The sequence below is a fragment of the Thamnophis elegans genome, chromosome 2 (genome assembly GCF_009769535.1).
Source record: "Thamnophis elegans isolate rThaEle1 chromosome 2, rThaEle1.pri, whole genome shotgun sequence".
In the NCBI taxonomy this organism is placed as follows: domain Eukaryota; kingdom Metazoa; phylum Chordata; class Lepidosauria; order Squamata; family Colubridae; genus Thamnophis; species Thamnophis elegans.
In genome coordinates this window covers 99791291-99811734 of record NC_045542.1, presented here as the reverse complement: position 1 = coordinate 99811734, position 20444 = coordinate 99791291, and the positions used below count along the sequence as shown (strand labels likewise).

General features: G+C 39.9%; 1 protein-coding gene across 1 annotated transcript in view; it reads left to right on the top strand.

Annotated features, from left to right (window-relative positions):
• Positions 1-18439, top strand: part of CDHR4 (cadherin related family member 4) — a 35436-nt gene extending 16997 nt beyond the window's left edge. The window contains exons 14-22 of the mRNA XM_032239077.1: positions 2111-2317; positions 4209-4348; positions 6638-6782; positions 9359-9573; positions 10436-10575; positions 11349-11384; positions 14661-14745; positions 15844-15877; positions 17123-18439. Coding sequence (XP_032094968.1) covers positions 2111-2317; positions 4209-4348; positions 6638-6782; positions 9359-9573; positions 10436-10575; positions 11349-11384; positions 14661-14745; positions 15844-15877; positions 17123-17178 — 1058 coding nt within the window. The 3' untranslated portion in view covers positions 17179-18439. The remainder of the gene's footprint in view (positions 1-2110; positions 2318-4208; positions 4349-6637; positions 6783-9358; positions 9574-10435; positions 10576-11348; positions 11385-14660; positions 14746-15843; positions 15878-17122) is intronic.
• The last annotated feature ends 2005 nt before the right edge of the window (positions 18440-20444 follow it).

Genomic DNA, 20444 nt, shown 5'->3' with positions numbered 1-20444 from the left:
TATTGATGAAGTCAAAGAAACCTGGAAGAATTCTAGAACATATTTCACCCAAATGTTTGGGCCATGGTTGCATAAATAGCTATTTGAAATGTGTTGATAAAAATAAATTTAGAATGTTTATCACTTTTGTCTGATCTGGAGAAAAGTATTACTACTATAATGTAATTTTATGCAGAAAGCAAAGCTAACTGATATACTATTTCCTGCCCTTCATATGAAACAAAAAATAAATAAAATAAAACGTATCAGGGTAGTTGAAATTACAGACTAAATTACTAAAGAATATATTTTTCCCCAAATAAGGAGAATTATTCAAGCTTGAGAAATAAAATTTGTTTGAGCTTCACATTTAGTGACTAAAAGATCATATAATTTTCTTGACAAACACCTTCCTGTTTCCATGGTCATTGATCAGAGTCAAATGATCACACTTTTTTTCAGTACTGTTGAAAGTAAAATAGGGCAATTATTAGTTTTCCCAGAAGCAGTTATCAGCATATTAATGTAAAGGCATCTAAGAGCCCGAAAGAAGCAATTGAAAAACAGCAGTGGGTTGAGACTGATGGGAGCCATGCATTGGGGCCTGACTGGAAACAATTGCTAAGTAAATTTGTGAGAGGCAAACAACAACTCCATGTGATCTGTGTCCTCCCCCATAGAAAGCAGATCAATCGGAAAGCCCAGGATAGACTACCAAGATGTATGTTTGACAAATCCATCAAAATATTAATACAATTGAAATAATAAAATTATGCCAAACAGGAAATGTTCAGAGGCTATTTAATACAACTGTGTTCTTCCTATATGTATTAGAATAATCCTTTCCCCAATGGGACATGACTATTAATTTAAAATACACTTAAAATACATATACAAGCTGAGCAAATTTAGCAGAATGGCAGTATGTAAGAGAATCAAGTTCTTGTACTAAGTTCTAACCATATCAAGCCAACATACGAATCATTTCTAAAGATGTGCATAATCATTCTCTATGTGTTGGTGCTTAGCCGTATGTGTCAATATAAGCCCACCTCATGGGTCTCTTGGGTAGATGCCAGAGTGGGTATGTGGCCACAGAGCTCTCATTTAATGGCTGCCAGGCTCTATATCTTCCCTGATCTTATTTTTATTTTTAGGTTTCTTAAAAAATCAAGGTGGTGTGGTTCAGAACAAAACACCCGCCTCAAGCATTATCTTTGTTTCCAGCAGTGTTTCTGAACTTCACTATCCCCCCAGAAGCATTAGAAATGACAAATGATTTGGTAGCTAGAGCCAGTATTTTGTTTGGCAGTATGCCCAGCTGCCCAGAAAAATAAGGACAGATGTAAGGTGAAATGGTAGAGATTGGGTAGCAGGAATTAACCTCTTTAGCTTGCCTTCCAGTAAATTGGCTTTTTCTCATAGTAGCTATTTTATGAGAATGCTTATGGCAGGTTTTCAAAATTGCAAATATATTGCGGGAGCCAAAAGACTGAGGATCACAGGTCTACCCCCATTCATGTATAAAGTATGATTAAGGGCAAACTTTCCAGTGAAATGGACAAAAGAGTGTTGAATTCTTCTCCATGTGACTTACACCCCAATATGTAATATACAGAACTACGGAGATGGCCTTGAAGAAAACATGCAGCAACCATTAGCAAAACTTGAACTTAGTCCAGGAAGGCAGAAAAGTATGCCAAGGAAACCCAAGAGTAACTGTCTTTGATATAAGAGAGACAGAAGGAGAAATCTTGTCAAACTTTTGTGTTATTATAGCTTATATAAATAGAGTTCTGGTATTTCTTGTGGTTGATTCCTGACTGTGCCTTTAAGAACCGACAATAGCACTGTGAAAAAGACCTAGAAGGAGTTATCACTGGGAGATAAGCAGATGCCAGTTTCTTACTCATTCTGATCCCTGCTTTCCTCTAAAAATCAAATCGCCCACTTGATTGGCAAACCCAGGGGTAAACCTTCAGATCTGCAGCCTTGTGTACTACTGCATTTGAGCTTTGCTTGCTGTCTGTAATTATGCAGATTAGGCAACTTAATTACTTGCCAATTACAAAGTGCTTGCTGGAACTTTGTTATCATATAAGCTTTCTGGGTTTCTTTCTCTATCTTGCAGCCACTGTTTCTGTGCTGGTGACAGCGACACCAGTGAATGAATTCGACCCAAAGTGCTCAAAACATGTATTCAGTGTACCAGAGAATACTGAGTATGGATACAGCTTTGGCAATGTCAATGGCTCTGATCAAGACTATCCATTCAACAAAATTGAATACAGCCTAATGGATGCGGATGCTGGAGTTTTCTACATTAGTAGCCATACAGGTAGCTAATGGTGGTCCTACTTGCCAGGGCCTCTCCAGGCTTTATTTACCAAACAGCTTAATGGTCTTCTTTCACTAATAGTTTCACCTATTTAGAATCGAATTATGTTTAGCAACTGCATGAGGAAGGCAGGTTCCAAACTCTGCGAAGTATAGACACTACTATCAGTGACGTGCTGTGAGGTTTATGGCTGGTGAGGCAAAAAGAAAGAAAGCGGCTTTTGCCCACTTTCAAGAAAGCTTTCTTGAAAATGGGCAAAAGCCGCCCTGCCGCCCTGGCACTATGTCGGACATAGTGGCAGTGTGGTTTTTGTCTGCTGCTGCCCTATGTCCGACATAGAGGCGTCACGCCTCTATGTCGGACATAGCACTGGGGTGGCAGGGTGGCTTTTGTCCGCTTTCAAGAAAGCTTTCAAGAAAGCAGAAGAAGCTTTCAAGAAAGCGGAAGAAAGAGGTGTATGGAGAGTGGAAGAGATATATTGGGTTTCTATTTTGTGGGGGTATTGTTGACAAGAGGAATTGCTGTGATTATTGTTTAATGTTGTATGGCCCCGGCTATGCACAGTATATATGTGAGTGTATGAAAATGGAAAATGGAAAATAAAAACATTTTAACTGAAAAAAAGAAAGCTTTCTTGAAAGTGGCTTTTGCTTGCTTTCTTGAAAACGGGCAAAAGCCGCCCTGCCACTATGTCCGACATAGAGGCGTGACACCTCTATGTCGGACATAGCACCGGAACACCTCTATGTTGGACATAGTGGCAGGGTGGCCAAAAGCTGCTTTCTTGAAAGAAAGAAAGTGCCAGCCCGCCAGCAGAGGCAGGTAAAAGACCCGCCTCTGCTGGCGGGCTTCCCCGACACAGAGAAAGAAAGCTGGCGGGCTGCCCTTCCTGCCTCTCCCTCTGAGTGAAGAAAAGCACACACACACACACACACACACACATAAATTACTTACAATTACTTACAAATTACATTAAATTTGAATTCCTCCCCCTCCCTCCGACCCACATACCTTTTCCAGCTGTTTCACAATCACAGAGGATTTCAACTCTGCTCTTGCCTGCCATGATGAAAATATAAAAATATAAAAGGAAAAAGGCAAGAGCTGCTGAGGTCAGGCCGGGCTAGTTGCTGCCAGAGTCCTCAATGGATGACTCTGCTTAACTGTTTAAAAAAGCCTCTAAAAAAACGCCCTCTACAGGAGGAGGCAAGAGAACCAAGTGCCTCATCTACATAAGGAATTTTTCGGCTTTTAACCCTTGCTTAACTCTGCTCATGTGATCATAAAGTCAGACTAAATGAGGCACATGGTTCTCCCGCCTCCTCCTGTAGAGGGCACTTTTTTAGAGGCTTTCTTAAACAGTTAAGCACTAAGCAGAGTCATCCACTGTGACTCTGGCAGCAACTACCTCAGCCTTTTTCCTTTTAATTTTTCTTTTCTTTTCATGATGACAGTGGTGAGACTCTGCCTCCCCTGACTGCACGTCACTGACTACTATATATTTTAGGTCAAACAATTCCTAAAGAAGAAAATGACACTTACAAAAAATAGTGAAAAGACAGAAAGCTCATAGGGTTTTCTAGTTTATTGGACAGTGTCAAATAGCTTAATTACAAAAGAAAGAGGGAGGAAGGAAGGGAGGAAGGGAGATTCTTGACCATTGATCATTTTTCTTTATTTCTCTCTCTGCTTTTGCCTGCCTTCCATCCTGGCTTTCCAGTTAAGTGTTTTGATATTTACTATGTATAATAAATAAGCACCACAATAAATAAATATTTTTGCTAGCTGAACTGTGTGGCATGTAGATATAGATACTGACAAGGAGCAGGCTGGGTCTGGATGCAGACTAAACTGGAAATCACCCAGAACCGTTTCTTATAACATGTCACAGGTCAGCTGCATGTACTTTTGCCCCTGGATTATGAAGTACAGAAAGTGTATCATCTGGCTGTCATTCTAAAAGACCTGGGGAATGAAGCAGCCGACGGTACTCAAAGGACAACAACGTGTAACGTCATGGTTTTCGTGCAGGTAATTTGAAAAAAGAAGAGATGCTACAGTATGTTGATACAGAGCATTGACTACCCCCACACCCCACCCCAGCTGCACCATAAATTATATCCCCCAGATCAAACAGTTGATTAAGTGAGATGGCTGGAGAACACTTGACTTGCATGCTGGATTCTCACCACACTTGGTACCTCCTGAAACTCTGCGGAACAATTCAGCAGTGGCAGATGCCAAACACCAGGTTTTGGGGATGTAAATTGTTGGGGGGGGAGGAGGAATGCGCATATGTCTATGGATATTTGAATAAAGACAATATTAAGTCTCTTAAATGCTTTACCGTAGCCCTAAAAAAGAGAAACTGAAGAAAGGCAACGTGTTCGGCTCTAGCTGTGTAGCAGCATGACTAAATGTCCCCCTCTAGTTTTTAAAAACGGGAGTGCACCCACTCTGTTTACAGAAAGGTTGGCCCATTTTATGCTAGGAAAAGATGAGCTTTGAACCAGCCTCCTTTTCCTATGATTTACAATTACTCATCTGCTGTGTGAGTAGTGGGGGCAATATCCAAATGTATCCTGTGTTATATATTTGTTTCTTCCCACTTCTGCTCTTCAATAGGCTACACCAGTGTTTCTCAACCTTGGCGACTTTAAATCCTGTGGACTTTAACTCCCAGAATTCCCCAGCCAGCTTTGCAAATTGAATTCTGAGAGTTAAAGTCCACAGGATTTAAAGTCGCCAAGGTTGAGAAACACAGGGCTACACAGTGATGTATTTTATTGGTTTTAAGTTATCACTCCTCTAAAATGTCCATTTGTTAAGGAGATTTGCAAGGGGAAACAGGGCCTGTTGTCCTCCCTGTTGCTGTAAAGATGCCTATCTGTGGGTCCTCTTTGTCAGAAACCTTGAAAACAAAAATTGCAAAAATTTATTTAAAAATAAATAAAAATTTATTTTTATTCAAGTGGGAGTAGAGCGAGACCAGCTGTATAGAGTGGCCAAATTGGTGCCTTCTAGATGCATTGGACTCACTGCCCATTCTCCCTCAAACCCTAGACCAATAGCTGTGCTGTTAGGAACTGAAATGTAGAACGTAGGATCTTCTCTAAAAGCGTTGACTTTTTAGCCTGGCATTTGCATGCAACTTTTAAAATGACATACAGTGTTAAATAGCAGCCATGAAATCTGCTTCAGATCCAGAGCACTGTAATACAAGAGAAAAGCAGGGTAACCATTTTCCTTTTTATTGCTCTGCTAACAAAAATAAGTTCTAAAACTTTTGCAAGGCCTGGGATGGAGCAGGTTTTCACTGAGGGCAGTGGATTGTTTTATGGGTTATGATCTTAATACTGTATATAACTTTGAGGAATGCCTGCTAGCCCACTGAATACAGATAGTCCTCAAACTAACACCACAGCTGAGTCCAAAATGTCTTTTGCTAAGGAAGACAGTTAAGTGAATGTTGCTCCATTTTACAACTTTTCTTGCCACAGATGTTAAGTTAAGTGCATCTCTGCAGCTTTGCAGAGCCGAGGTGACCCAGTGGTTAAATGCAGCATTGCAGGCTACTTCAGCTGACTGCAGTTCTGCAGTTTGGCTGTTCAAATCTCACCGGCTCAGGGTTGACTCAGCCTTCCATCCTTCCAAGGTTGGTAAAATGAGGACCCGGATTGTTGTTGGGGGCAATATGCTGACTCTGTAAACCGCTTAAAGAGGGCTGAAAGCCCTATGAAGCGGTATATAAGTCTAACTGCTATTGCTATTGCTAGCTCTTAATGGTAGTTAAGTGAATCGGGCTTCCCCATTGACTTTGCTTTTCAGAGAGCCACAAAAGGTGATCACATGACCCCGGGACACTGGAGCTGTCATAAATATGAGCCAGATCTGAATTTTAATCATATGACCCTGGGGATGCTGCAAACTGTCGTAAATGTGAAAAACAGTCATAAGTCAATTTTCTCATTGCCATCGTAACTTCAAATGGTCACTAAACGGATGGTTGTAAATCAAGGAAGATCTGAATTGTAATCTCATCTGGCAAATCACCAACTGCAGAAAGTCATACTTTTCCAGCTCAAAATCACTTCTCCAAGTATCTGCTTTATGCTGTTTTTTTAGTCTTATTTGGTTTGTGTAGAATTACAATTATACACATGTTGCAATAGCTTAACTCCCTTTGCGGCAACAGGGGAAGCCTGAGGCCTGGAAATCTTTCTTGCTTGAAGGCTTGTTTTTTTTGTAATCATTGCAACAAGGAGGAGAATGTTTGGAAACCTGTAAGCGTATGAACCTTGGTATCTTTTTTATCCCCAGGATGTGAACGATCATCCTCCTAAGTGTGCAGAACCATTTTTGGTGCGTTCCATATATTCCACCCAAGCCAGAAATTTAAAAATCACCGATATTGATTGTAAAGATGAAGAGAGTGGAACCGAACTGGCCTACAACATTGTTCGTGGTATGGAATGGGTCACAAATTGCCGGGACCTGTTTAAATAAATTAAAAGAGATTCGAACCAGGGTGTTCTTCTGGAAAAAGAAGGAATAAGCTGAACTTGAAACAGGGAAAAAGTTGGAGAATGGAAGCTCACCAGTGACGGCTGTTACTGCTGCTACTGATAAAATGATTGAATAATTAAATTGCAGAATAATTAAATTGCAAGTTGGACCCAGTTAGTTCTAGATAGCAATGATAGAGGGAATGTGCTGGAAATCAAGCATATTTTTTTCATGGGGATGCTCTCCCTTAATTGCCCTTAATTGTCCAGTGATGGCGAGCCTTTTAGACAATGAGGGCCGAAACTGCGTGTGCGCGCATGCCCAAACTGTAAGGTGCACGCGTGTGAACACGTGTGTGTGTGCAAACATGCATGTGTGCAGACATGCGAGCATGCGCAGCAGACACCCGAAGACCAGCTGGTTGGTGGGAGGCGGGGCATCCCAACACCTGCAGCACGGCAAGAAGTAAGATTTTTTTGTGTGTGTGAGCTTCTGTTTCATTGTTTGTAGGGGAACAGAAGCTCACAAAAGAAACACCATGGAAATGTGACCTGGGGCAATGGTGTGCATGCCAGCAGAGAGGCTTCACTCTGCCACCTCTGGCAGGCATGCCATAGGTTCGCCATCACGGCCCTAGACTTTTTGATGATGATGTGAAATAGGGCTCCTTACCTCTGGGAATTGCAGTTCAAACTAAGTTAAATGGAAGGTGATGGAGCTTCTGTGGGAATTGCTTGTGGCCCAGCAAGTGGGAGAGCACTCAGAACGGAGGAAGATAAAACAAGCAGGTTGGCAGAGATGGGGTCAATTTTTAATGTGTGGCAAAACTACCCCATCTTTTGCCTAGTGAACTGAAAAGGGACCAATTTTTAATAGGATTATGCTGCAGAGGATAGTCCATTTCCTAACTGGAAGGAAACTGGTCTCTTCCCCACATCCTAATTCTTTGGCTCAAGCCAGGAGTAACACAGCAGCTGGAACCTTTCTCTATCTCCCCCCCCCACCCCCATCTTCCAAATTCTACTAAGGTATCTTCTTTCTCGAGCTTTTCTTCTCATCCATCATATCCCTACATTTAGAACTTATCATTTCAGACAAAATAGCTACATGAAGCCCTGGTTAAAGTTTTTGGGAGAGCACCTTGTTGAAAAATGAAACGAATGCTATTCTGCCATCTTCACAATTCACAGAAGGTTTTTAATGCAACAGTGTAGTGGAAGCCCTGTCAATGGGAGGAGACATTTCATTGGTTTTGTTTATATTTTTTTACAATGTACCCTACTGCAAGTTTAGAAAAATAATGATTCATGAGGCACGTCATTAGTCATTTATCATTTTTATGTGGCGGGTGGTTGTGAGATTGTTACAGTGGTGGGATTCAAATTTTTTTACTACCGGTTCTGTGGGCGTGCCTTGGTGGGTGTGGCATGGCTTGGTGGGTGTGGCAGGGGAAGAATACTGTAAAATCTCCATTCCCACCCCACTTCAGGGGGAAGGATATTGCAAAATTCCCATTTCCTCCCGATCAGCTGGTACTTGGGAGGAAGAGAATAGATGGGGGTGTGGCCAGTCAGAGGTGGTATTTACCGGTTCTCTGACTCTCAAAATTTCCACCAGCAGTTCTCCAAAACTGGTGAGAGCCTGCTGAATACCACCTCTGGATTGTTACTCATTAAATGCCACTACAGTAGTTCAGAAGGCAACCGACTGGATTTTTGCTCTCCAGTACTGGTCAGCCTTAGTGGAAGGAAGGAGAGCACTAATTAGCTCAGGAGGGTCTATGATAATTCGCCATGGCCAACTCGCCATGATCAACTTGCCACAGCCAGAGCCGAGGTAGTGCAGTAGTTAGGGTGCAGTACTGCAGGCCACTTCAGCTGACTGTTATCTGCAGTTCAGCGGTTCTAATCTCACCGGCTCAAGGTTGACTCAGCCTTCCATCCTTCCAAGGTGGGTGAAATGAGGACCCAGACTGTGGGGGCGATATGCTGACTCTGTAAACCGCTTAGAGAGGGCTGAAAGCCCTATGAAGCGGTTTATAAGTCTAACTGCTATTGCTATTGCTATTGCTAACTCACTATGGCTAACTCGCCATGGCCATTTCACCACAGGACAACTCACTGCAGGACAAGAGTTACACTAACATCAAAGAAATGGTGGAATAGAATGAGCAAAGGATGCATGCAAAAAGAGGGGCAGAATAAAATGTGAATGGCAAACATTAACATATTCTTACTTATTTTAAATAAATAGAATTGTTACATTGTCCCGTAGTGAGTTGACCATGATGAGTTGGCGACGACTAGTTGGCCGTGGTGAAATGGCCATGGTGAGTTGGCCGCAGCAAGTTGGCTGTGGCAAGTTGTCTTGTTGCTGACTCAAGATGCTCCCAGTGACTATCAGAGTCACAGGTATGAATATGACAATGTCTACTGTGTTTTGGTGTTGGCAGAGATCTAAAATAGTGAGGATTGTGGATCAGTTAGGAATAAATGTAACACTCACTTGAAACAGAAATGCTCTTTTCTTTTCTAGGCAACGTAAATGGCCGTTTTCGCATGGTAGGACCAACCCTTTTCCCTAACACCTTTTCCTACAGACCTGATGGTATATATGATCCTCTTGTTTTTGTGCTTCTTGTGGAAGTGACAGACAGTGTCAGATTACCTCGCTTCACCACCACAGTCACAGTTGTTGTTAATGTGACCCCTTGGGCCACAACTGTACCTACTACCACCAGAACGACTACGGTGAGCAGTCATATGTGTTTTGGGCATCACTGGAGTTATCATACATTTGTGGTATTTGTCCCATGGACTATTTCCCCAGTCGGTGAAGTAAGTCATGAGAATGGATATTTCTCTGTCTACATTGCTTCCATAATGAAGCATTTGGATGCTTCATTGCAGACTGGCATTTAAAGATTGACTTCTAGGTTCTGGCAACGTGAAAGCCCAGTGGATTTTCTGAGGCATTGGGGATTTAGCACTATTTATTTTTATCCCACCACAGTGAATATATATATATAGTACTCCTTCCTCCTCCTATTTTCCCCATAACAACAACCCTGTGAAGTGGGTTGGGCTGAAAAAGAGGGACTGGCCCAAATTCACTCAGCTAGCTTTCATGCCCAAATTGGGATTTAAACCACAGTCTTTTTGTTACTTTATGTTACTTTTTCCCCTCTCCATGTGATTTGGAATATGCATGTGAGAGTGAATGACTCTGAGGCTGCTACTCAGCACGGTTTTATCTTGCTATTGTAAAGTATTCTGACTTAGCTACTGAGACAATGTCAAAAACTCCTAGAGCTGGTCGCATTAATCATACTAGTTTGGCTGCTATAAATTGTAATTTGCAATAGGCGTAGGGCTAAACAATCCCTGGCATTGTTGAAACACTGTTGCAGGCTGAATAAGGAATAATAGATTGAATCTGAGTTATGACGAAGAATGGTTTGAAAAAAAAATGTCCCTAAAATTCAAGAAGAATCAGCATCCAATAATTTAGCTCTTTCATGAGCTTCATGGGTAGAGTTTGACTGGGCGGAGCTTAGCATCTGATAAAACCTGTGTGTCTCTGCATACTAAATTTATACTATTATGATTTCAGACAACCCCCAAGAAGCCGATTATTTTGCATAGAACGGTGACATACTGGGCACCAGATGCATGGTTTGTGGTGGTTCTTACACTCACTGGAGTCCTCCTCTTTTCTGCCTTGGGCCTGCTGTTTTGGCAATTCTGCCGGAGGTGAATATTTAGGAAAACCATATCTGTGTTACTAGCTTGAAATCTAACATTAACTACAAATTGACTTATTGATTATGCTGACTATTAGCAACTACTTAGACGGACCTTCTCCACGATGACTACAGTTATTAACATCAGCTATGCATATGATACTTCTTAGACAAAAACCAAATATGAGCAATCCTCAACTAAGGAGCATTATATTATTTGATAAAATATACTATAAGGGGCACGGTGGCTCAGTGGCTAAGATGCTGAGCTTGTTGATAGAAAGGTTGGCAGTTCAGCGGTTTGAATCCCTAGCATCTTGTAACGGAGTGAACTCCCATTACTTGTCCCAGCTTCTGCCAACCTAGCAGTTCAAAAGCATGTAAAAATGCAAGTAGAAAAATAGGAACCACCTCTGGTGGGAAGGTAACAGCGTTCTGTGTGCCTTCAGCATTTAGTTATGCCGGCTATATGACCACAGAGACATCTTTGGATAATGCTGGGTCTTCGGCTTTGAAACAGAGATGAGCACCGCCCTCTAGAGTTGGGAACAACTAGCACATGTGTACGAGGGGAACCCTTACTTTCCAAAAATATACTATAACACTTCCCTTGTCCAGAAAAGTTGATCTTTTCCAATTTATTTTATGCTCCAAGAAACCATTCCCTGATATTTCAGGCTGAAAAAAAACATAATTTATTTCATACCATCTCAAAGCTCCGACCACATTCAAATGGGAGATGATGCCTTCTGAAAACTGACTCTGTCCTTGTTTGGCTTTCAGAAAGTCACCAAGATCTCAGCCTCTATTGCAGAACACGTAAGTGCCTCTTCTCATGGATAACTTGTAATCTTCATGTGAAAATACTATTTCTATATTTCATGTCTGATTTTGGGGACAAATAAGCTACAGATGAAAAGTATTAATTATTTTTAATTTTAAAGTCCAACAAAGAAAAATAAGATAGCACACCATCAATATCAACGCTTCCAAACATAATCATTTTCTCCAGTGAATTTGCCTGCATGACATGGCCAAAAGAAGTGAGATTTTTGTGATTTTTGCCTTCTAAGGGCATGGCTGGTGTTATGTACTTTAGTACTTGTTAGTCATCTTTGCTGTCCAAGGAAGACACAGGGGCCTTCTCCAGAACCACAGCTCAAACAAGTCGATATTCTTCCTGTCTTGCTTTTTTAAGGTCCAACTTTCACAACTCTAGGTAGCTGTGAAGAACACGATAGAGTGGACTAACCTACATTTGGTTGCCAGGATGATGTCCTTGCCTTTTCGTATTCATCATTGCTGAATAGGAACATGACTCATGTTCATCATTGCTATGTGAATGAGATGTTTTACTTCTGGGCTGTATCCACCAGTTTGATCGATCTGTGATCCCAGGAAAGTGAATTTTTCCACACAGTCTATGTCTTCACCTTCAGTTTCTATTTCTATGTTTCCATTCCTTGCAGTGGTCATGAGCTTGGTCTTTATGATATTCAGAAAGAGACCAAAATTCTCATTTTCTTCTTTGATTTTCTTGACCAGATGTTCTAGTCTAGGCCTTCTTTGCTTTCTGAGAGGAGAGTTGTATATCAGCATATTGAAGATTGTTGATGTTTCTTCCTCCAATCATTACCCTAATTTTTGATTTAGCTTCCTCAGTATCATTTTGGCACACAGGTTGAATAAGAAAGGAGAGAGAATGCAACCTTGTCCCACTTCTTTCTCTATCTTAAACGAACCAATCATGCATGCATGCATACATACAGTCCTTGACGTATGACAACAATTGAGCCCAAAATTTATGTAGTTCAGTGAGACATTTGCTAAGTGAGTTTTGCCCTATTTGATGTCCTTTCTTGCCACAGTTGTTAAGTTAGTCACATAGTTGTTACGTGAATCTGGCTTCCCTATTGATTTTGCTTGCCAGAAGGTTGCAAAAGGTGATCACATGACCCTGGGACACTGCAACTGTTCTAAATATGAACCAGTTGCCAAGCATCTGAATTTTGATCACATGACCATGGGGGTCCTGCAACACTCGTAAGTGTAAAAATTATTACAAGTCACTTTTTTCAGTATTGTAACTTTGAATTATCACTGAATGAACTGTTGTAAGTTGAGGATGACCTACACACACACACACATATTTATATAGACTTAAATGGCTACTTTTGAGAAAGGTACAATTGAAAACTATTTGTCTTGCTTCTACATGTTCCTTTTTGTTAGTAGGAATTCCATTCTTCTGGTCTTTGTATAGTTGTTTACAGTGGTGGCTCCCTTGCTGGTCATATAATATTTTCATTTTTATAAATTTGTGTGTCTATAAATATGTGTCTGCATTTCATGCTAGGGATGTGGTGGCTCAGTGGCTAAGACGCTGAGCTTGTCAATCAGAAAGGTTGGCAGTTTGGTGGTTCGAATACCTAGCACCGTGTAACATAGTGAGCTCCTGTTACTTGTCCCAGCTTCTGCCAACCTAGCAGTTTGAAAGCATGTAAAAATGCAAGTAGAAAAATAGGAACCACCTTTGATGGGAAGGTAACAGCGTTCCGTGCGCCTTCGGCATTCAGTCATGACCACAGAGACATCTTTGGAGAGCGCTGGCTCTTCGGCTTTGAAATGGAGATGAGCAGCACCCCCTAGAGTCATAAATGACTAGCACATATGTGTGAGGGGAACCTTTACCTGTACCTTATTACATGCTGATCTTTTCATTTGATATGAGCGATTGGACATACTAACAGACTCACTTTTTACATTAACTGAAGGAGGAAAGAAGTCTTTTGCGAAGCATGATGTGGATGGTGCTCTGTTGAATACACCCTAACAGCTGAAATTCTGTGCCAGCTTGGAAACTCTACATCAAAGGCTCTAAGAAAAATAACATTCTACCATAAGAATATTTTATGCAAATTCACTTTATTGGCTTTTCTTATAATTCTGCTTCTGGCAGTCTAGAGGGAGGAACCATTTAATATGCTAAGCATCCATGCTTTATTCTTTAGTTCTGTGGTTCTCACACTTTCAGGTATTATGAAACCTTAAAATAAAATAAATGTATATGATCTCCTAGGAATTAATGGTTTCATTAATGTTAGGGTTGGGCAAGAAGTCAATATATTACTTCTAATAATTCAGTTTTAATCTATATAGCACATGGCCTCTCAAACATTATATTATATGACTTCCCAAACTTTATGGAGTTGTGTCCACTGTGATCACTTGGGTAACAGAGAACAAAGGTTAGAGACAGTTTTAATAGTGTTCCATGTCACTTGCATAAGCCTGATCAGGTTTTTAAAAGTACTGTGATCCCCTTCTTATGACTATTCAGAGTATCTTGACTCAATCTGAAACCCCTTCAATCTCACCCACTAATCTCACTTGCATCACCTGGCTATAAAGAATTCATCAGACACTATCCTCATTTCTGTGCCATTTTTATTCCTTTGCAATCTTTTCTTTTAAAAAATGATAAGAGAACAGTTTTCATACTGATGTTTTCGTTTACTGAAAATGTGGACGGCTATAGTAATGAGATTTTGTAGTTGCTGAGAAATCGGTGCTGCCATTTTTTTTGATAATCTATCTGCAGCAAAAGTCCTGTGGATCACTCTTGATGTCCAAAGCCTACATTTCAGATTTAATAGATTAACAGAGTTGGAAGGCACCTTGTAGGTAATCTAGTCCAACCCCTCCACCCAAGCTTTCATATGCTTGTAGAAAAATTTGGGGTGGATTTGTGTGTGCTAAATGTTTTGGGAGTGTAATTCTTACTACACCTAGCCATGGTCATGCTGTAGTCTCCATATATTTGTGGACACAAGTTGGGAGAAAACTGGAGTGGAGCATCAGTTAATTTGCGATAGAGCTCCAGGCTGTATCTTTTATGTCGGTGTTTCTCAACCTTGGCCACTTGAAGAGGTGTGTACTTCAACTTCCAGATTTCCCTAGCCAGCAAAGCAAAGTCCGCATCTCTTCAATTGGTCAAACTTGAGAAACAATGTTTTATGTCATTGGTTCTGCTAGACTTTTCTCAGGACATTAATGGAAGAACTCTTTTTTCATGCAATGTATCACACTCTGTAGGAGCAAAGAAGCAGGGAAAAATTACAAGGTGACAGAAGAAGAAAGGAAGCAGAAAATGAAGGATGCCACTGACTTGCAGAGTCTGGTATGTTCTCAAAGCTTGATTTTTTAAACATAGCAATAGCAGTAGACTTATATACCGCTTCATAGGGCTGAAAGCCCTCTCTAAGCGGTTTACAGAGAGTCAGCATATTGCCCCCAACAACAATCTGGGTCCTCATTTTACCCACCTCGGAAGGATGGAAGGCTGAGTCAACCCTGAGCCGGTGAGATTTGAACCGCTGAACTGCTGATCTAGCAGTAGCCTGCAGTGCTGCATTTAACCACTGTGCCACCTTGGCTCTAATATATATTCAAGACTGTGCTTAAGCTGCTGTTTTCCTCTGCAGTTGATCAGTTGCAATCATCTTGTCACTATAAGTAGCAAGGGAAGTATCTCATGGAGTACATAAAATAGCATTAGAGTAGGCAAAATGGCACTGTCCCCTCAATGCATCTCTGTAGGACTTTCCTCTGGAGGATGTCAGGAAGTTACAAGCAGGTAAAAATGACTATAATGTTATTTACTCTCACCAGCTGAAAATCTTAAGTATTCGGTGGTACATTGGTGCCTCACCCAAACAGGAAACACTATAGCAGGGTTTCAAAAGACAGGTTAAATCTTTTATGGGAAGGGTCTTTTCAAGGAGGATAAGTATCCCATCAGCTCAAGATGAAAAGACCTTGGAGGGACACTATCAGGGATTATAGGGAGGGAGCATGTGTACATGAAGCACTAGGAGGGGAGGCATTGCCCATAACAAAATGAGGTCATGAATGAGGCTACACTATGCTATTTGAGCCAGCAACATGGAAAACACCACATTTGATGTATAGCAAGAAAAGATTGACAAAGGCTACTCACACAGTGGGCTAGGGTTAAATTGAGAATGACATTATCTTCTTGATAAACAGTGAGGTGCCCGATGCCACGGCAAGCAGGTCATATGGATGAGGCCTTTGTACTGCTCTGGAAGAGTCACTAAATAATAGAAGGTTAAGTCCAAGGAAGCTTTCTTTCTTCTTCTTGGGCTTCTTGCCCTTGGGAAGAGGTGGATCATCATCATCATTCTCTCTCTCTCTCTCTCTCTCTCTCTCTCTCTCTCTCTGTCCCTCCCTCCCTCCCTCCCCCCTCTCATTACAGGAGTACCAATTTGATGGCCGGGCTCAAGACCCCAGTAAGTGTAATCTCCAGTTGGTTTTAAATCATCTTCACACCTAGAGCAGAGTCCAATCAGTCAATAGAAAATACATAAATTCTCAATTTCCCATAAATGAGCTCTTGTATATAACTGCAAGAAAGGAAATACCAGAATTCATCTTTTAGCTAAAGCTGGATTTATTTGCAAGAGGCTGAGAGCTTCTACAGAGACTGCAGAGCTTAAGCAGTTGAAAACCTTTGCTACTGTATGTTGCTGGTTTCCTTACACATAATAAGGAATGATTGCCAGAGACCATACTGGATTTATGCCATTGTTATGCTCTGCAGAGGACTTAGTAATACACTACCCTAATTCCTTGCTGGGAAGTCTGACTTTAGATGAAGGACGTCCTGTCTATGCTCTTTTCCCATAATTGTTAACACTGGATTGTGCTCTTTTTTTTTTTAATTCTAGAGAAAAATTATAGGTCATTGAAGAATAGGTCATTGTATTATATGGGAGTAGATGATTACATATATGTGCATATTGGTTCTCATTCAGCTCTATGGACACTTTTGTCTCTTGGTGGCTTGATGGACATTCTTTTGCCTAAGTTGTCTATCAGAAACTCTTAAATATTGTAAGGTCATGCTTGTGTTGTCAGTGAGGTTTTTTCCCTCCTTGTCTCACCCATTTTTTTTGCTGCAGCCCACCGCAAATCATTCAGATATAGTCCTGGGGCAAAAAATAATAATCCCTCCACTCCATCACCTCCGTGTTCTGGGTAGTTTTCTTGATAGACCCACATTAGTGATTTGCCTGTTTTTTTTAATTCCAGTCTCACCTGCAGCCCTTGTATTCTCTGCTGATTTTCCATTCAGGTATTAAACAGCCCAACCTTATGTGGCTCTGAAACACAGACATTTTGCCAGATGATGTTACCCACTGTAGAGCATGCAAAAAGGATGAATAATTACAGGCCTATTGGCATGCCTATTGGTGGATCTCTATGGGTTTTCTGGGTCTGTGCAATGTTACAAAGTCGAACCATTTCATATTGAGAAGTGAAATTGATAGCAACTCTGGATAAATCGTTATTTCCCCTATTTCTGTACAGCCTTTAGGTATTGCATGACATTGTATAACATTATAGAATTCAACCTATTCTCTGTCTTAGAGCTGTGTTCTAAGATGGGCAGCTCTACAAAAATAAATAGAGCAAAAGATAGGAAGGCAAATCAGGCAAAAAAACGAACACTATCTCTTATTTTTTGTCTCAAGTCTCTGGCCAGTATTACCTGTTTGACAGCAGCACTGGAGCACGGCGTTGGGTGTGAGCATGGAGGAAAATGAAGAGCCAGCTTTCTGGACACCAGCAACTCTTTCTTTGGTATCTGCTGCCTATGCTGATATGGTGGCACAAGAATAGCTTTCCATTAGTTACAAGCATTTTAATAATCAGAGGTTGCCACCTTCTTTTCTTCTATTGCTATTCTGGTTTCCATGGTTGTTTCATCAGTTAAATTTTTTTCCCACTACTTGTGGCACTCCCATAGCTGGAAATTCTCCATATTATGAGATGGTAACAATAGTGATATGGTACTAGGTGAAACATCAATCACTTGTCCCTCCTTCTTACAAAGCCATGTGTCTATGAGAAAGTGCTGTAATAAAGGCTCTCTAAGTGTTGCTTGAGTGCAGAAGAATTGTATTTGGACTGTAGAATCTGGTTCAAAAACAAAGGGTAACAATTGAGTTTAATATTAAATTATATCTCTGGTTAGGCCTGTCCATTTCTGTTGTAGCTCGGTGGTTCTGAAGTTTTGTGGCATTTCACAATATAGCATCATGTGCATATTTATTTCTGTATATTTCATTTTTCTTGCTGATTGTTGGGGATTCTTGAATAACTGAGAAATAATAAAAGAATTATGCAGAGCAATAACCTGTTGGGTGAGTATTCCAAAGTCAAACTCAGCAACATGGGATACAGTAACTGTAATTTTCTAATATTTTATTCAGTGCAAGTTAGGTTGTATTCATGGTGGGGCATATTTTTTTTGCAGGTGCTCCCTAGGTAAAGCTTCACTCATATTAGTGCTATTATAATATAATAAAGAAAATTAAAAAATAAAAAAAGCTTTCCCTGACAGATAAAGTTATCAGAAGTCAGACATTTGTAGGGCATGAAATAGCAACTTCCAGACCAGCTGTGGTCCAAATGCCTGCCAGATTGATCTCCTTTCTGCTTCAAGGGGATGTGTTGTATTTTAAATAGGGAAGAGAGTGGAAAGCCTTCTGAGAGCAGCTTTCTGCTCAAAACCTGGGAATTAGTACTGCAGCTTGCCACTAACTTGTAACTAAACTTATTCTCCTTTATATGCTAAAAAAATTCTGCATACAATGGCCAATGATTGTATTTACAGCATTGTATTATTTTAAATATTTGGATATCATCTAAGTGTTGATTGTGCATGTCTTCCTAACTCTACAGTCTATAGTAACATTTTTTCTTTGGTGTGCAGTAGTGACCAGGACAAACTTGTGATGTGAAAGTGCCCTCTGCTGGAGCAGCCAATTGAAACAACTTGATTTGTTACTGGAAATAATCTAAGATTATACATTAGGGGTAGCACAATGAAGTAATTAATTACTTAATTAAGTACAAGTAATTAATGACAAATAAATATGTTTATAGTTCTATAGGATTCTATAATTTGTTTTAATAAACTATTAGTATGTGTAATTGTTAAATATATTGAAATACATAATGGAAAAAAGAAATTATTGAAATAGAAAGTAGAAAAAACAAAAAAAAGATTGCTGTATTTGAAATAAAAGAAAGCATGGTGAAATTAAGCCAATTGTATATTTTTCTTATCAACCTGAGCAGCTGCTAGCTGAAGCTGAAGCAAGTGAGAGAAGCTGAATAAACAATAAATGAACTCAAGAATAACAAATAAAGAAGAGCTGAAATAGGGAGTGCCTATTGGGATTATGGGTATCCAGGAGAAGTCAAAATGTCAAAATGATATTGAACTACATAGTGAGGACAAGATAGAATTACCAATAATTTACTATATGTATTGGTTGATAAGACTGTAACTTAAATCCTTTCCGGAGAAAGAATATAAAGGAATAGACACCAAAGGCACTACTACTTTTGAAAAAATTAATAACTACCCATATCATTTTAAAAGAACATTCTCAACAAATTATAGGTTATAATTGAAATTGGAATTAGGCAACCTCTATTAATAGCTACTCTTCTTGAAAGCTATCTTATGTACTAGCAGACTCAAGGGCTCTTATCTTAAAATACCAACTACTAAGAAGCAAATTGTAAAAGCAATTTACATTTAACTTCTACACTTCTACTTTCAAATTTGCTTCTACACTGGTTGACAACTATTACATATGATGCTGGATGCTGGATCGGCCTCCAGTTAAATCTGTTAAATTCTATGTATTTAAGATTTCCAGAAAGGAATATTCTGTGAAATTTTATTACACAGTCAATGTTTCATATATGCAATTGTGTGTAGGGTGGAAGGCCAATACAAAGCTCACATACTATTGACTTACAGATGAGTGAAAAGCACTTTCTAGATACATGCAGGAGATGTGACTGCAATATGAATTTTACTAAAAAGATCTATAATTTTAAAATAACATTTTACTTGGATTGGTATTTCGTATGTGAACTTACTTTCTAATAATACTGTTCAGAAACTCTCTCGTCATTGCCTTGGTCAAAAACAAGTTTCCTTTAATCTCATTTGATGGGCAAATATTGTATTTTCCCCTGCTTTCTCCTTGTTTAGAAAACTAGCAGAAAGCCTACACCAGTTATATTTCATTGTGATACGTATCACAATGAGGGTTCATTTTCTTGCTATAACCTACTTATTAAAAATCTGGTTAGAAGTAACGAACAATATTAAACATATTGTCCTCAATAATTAAAACAGTTCCAAATGTCCGTAACCTCTTCCTTTAATAATGGCCAAGAAAACTTCATGATTTTAATGCTTGGGATTTTTCAAACAAAACAAATTCAGTAGGAGTGAAAATACACGTACAACTATGAGCAACTGTATCATTTATCTGCACCTCTCATTGCTGCAGGTTTGAACTGAAATTTGATTTTAAAAAAATGGAGCAATGTTGTGTTTTGTAAAAATATAAATTATCTGGTGGGTTGGGGTGTGTGCAATGGGTTCCATTTGACCTGGATAATTTGCCATAGGACAATCACAAGTTGCCCACAGAGAAATTTAGAAAATACTTTTGTTTTTGAAAAGATCAGGCAAATGTTTGCAAATAAGTCTGGTAGTGCTAACACATACATTCAGTTATTATTTAATGTAAACCCTTTAAAGACCCAAACATTTTTTAAAGTAAAATTTAAGACAATCTTAGTCAGAGGGCAGGTTTTGACAGCCGGGATAAGACAGGAGTTTGTAAAACATTTAGAAGGTCTCCTGAGAGATGAAAAATGTGTCATCCCAGGGTTCAGAAGCTAAGCGGTGGAAAGTTAGCTTAAGAATCACTTTCCTAGGGAGGCTCAGAGGTCAATTGTTAAAAGAGCAACCTCAAGAGG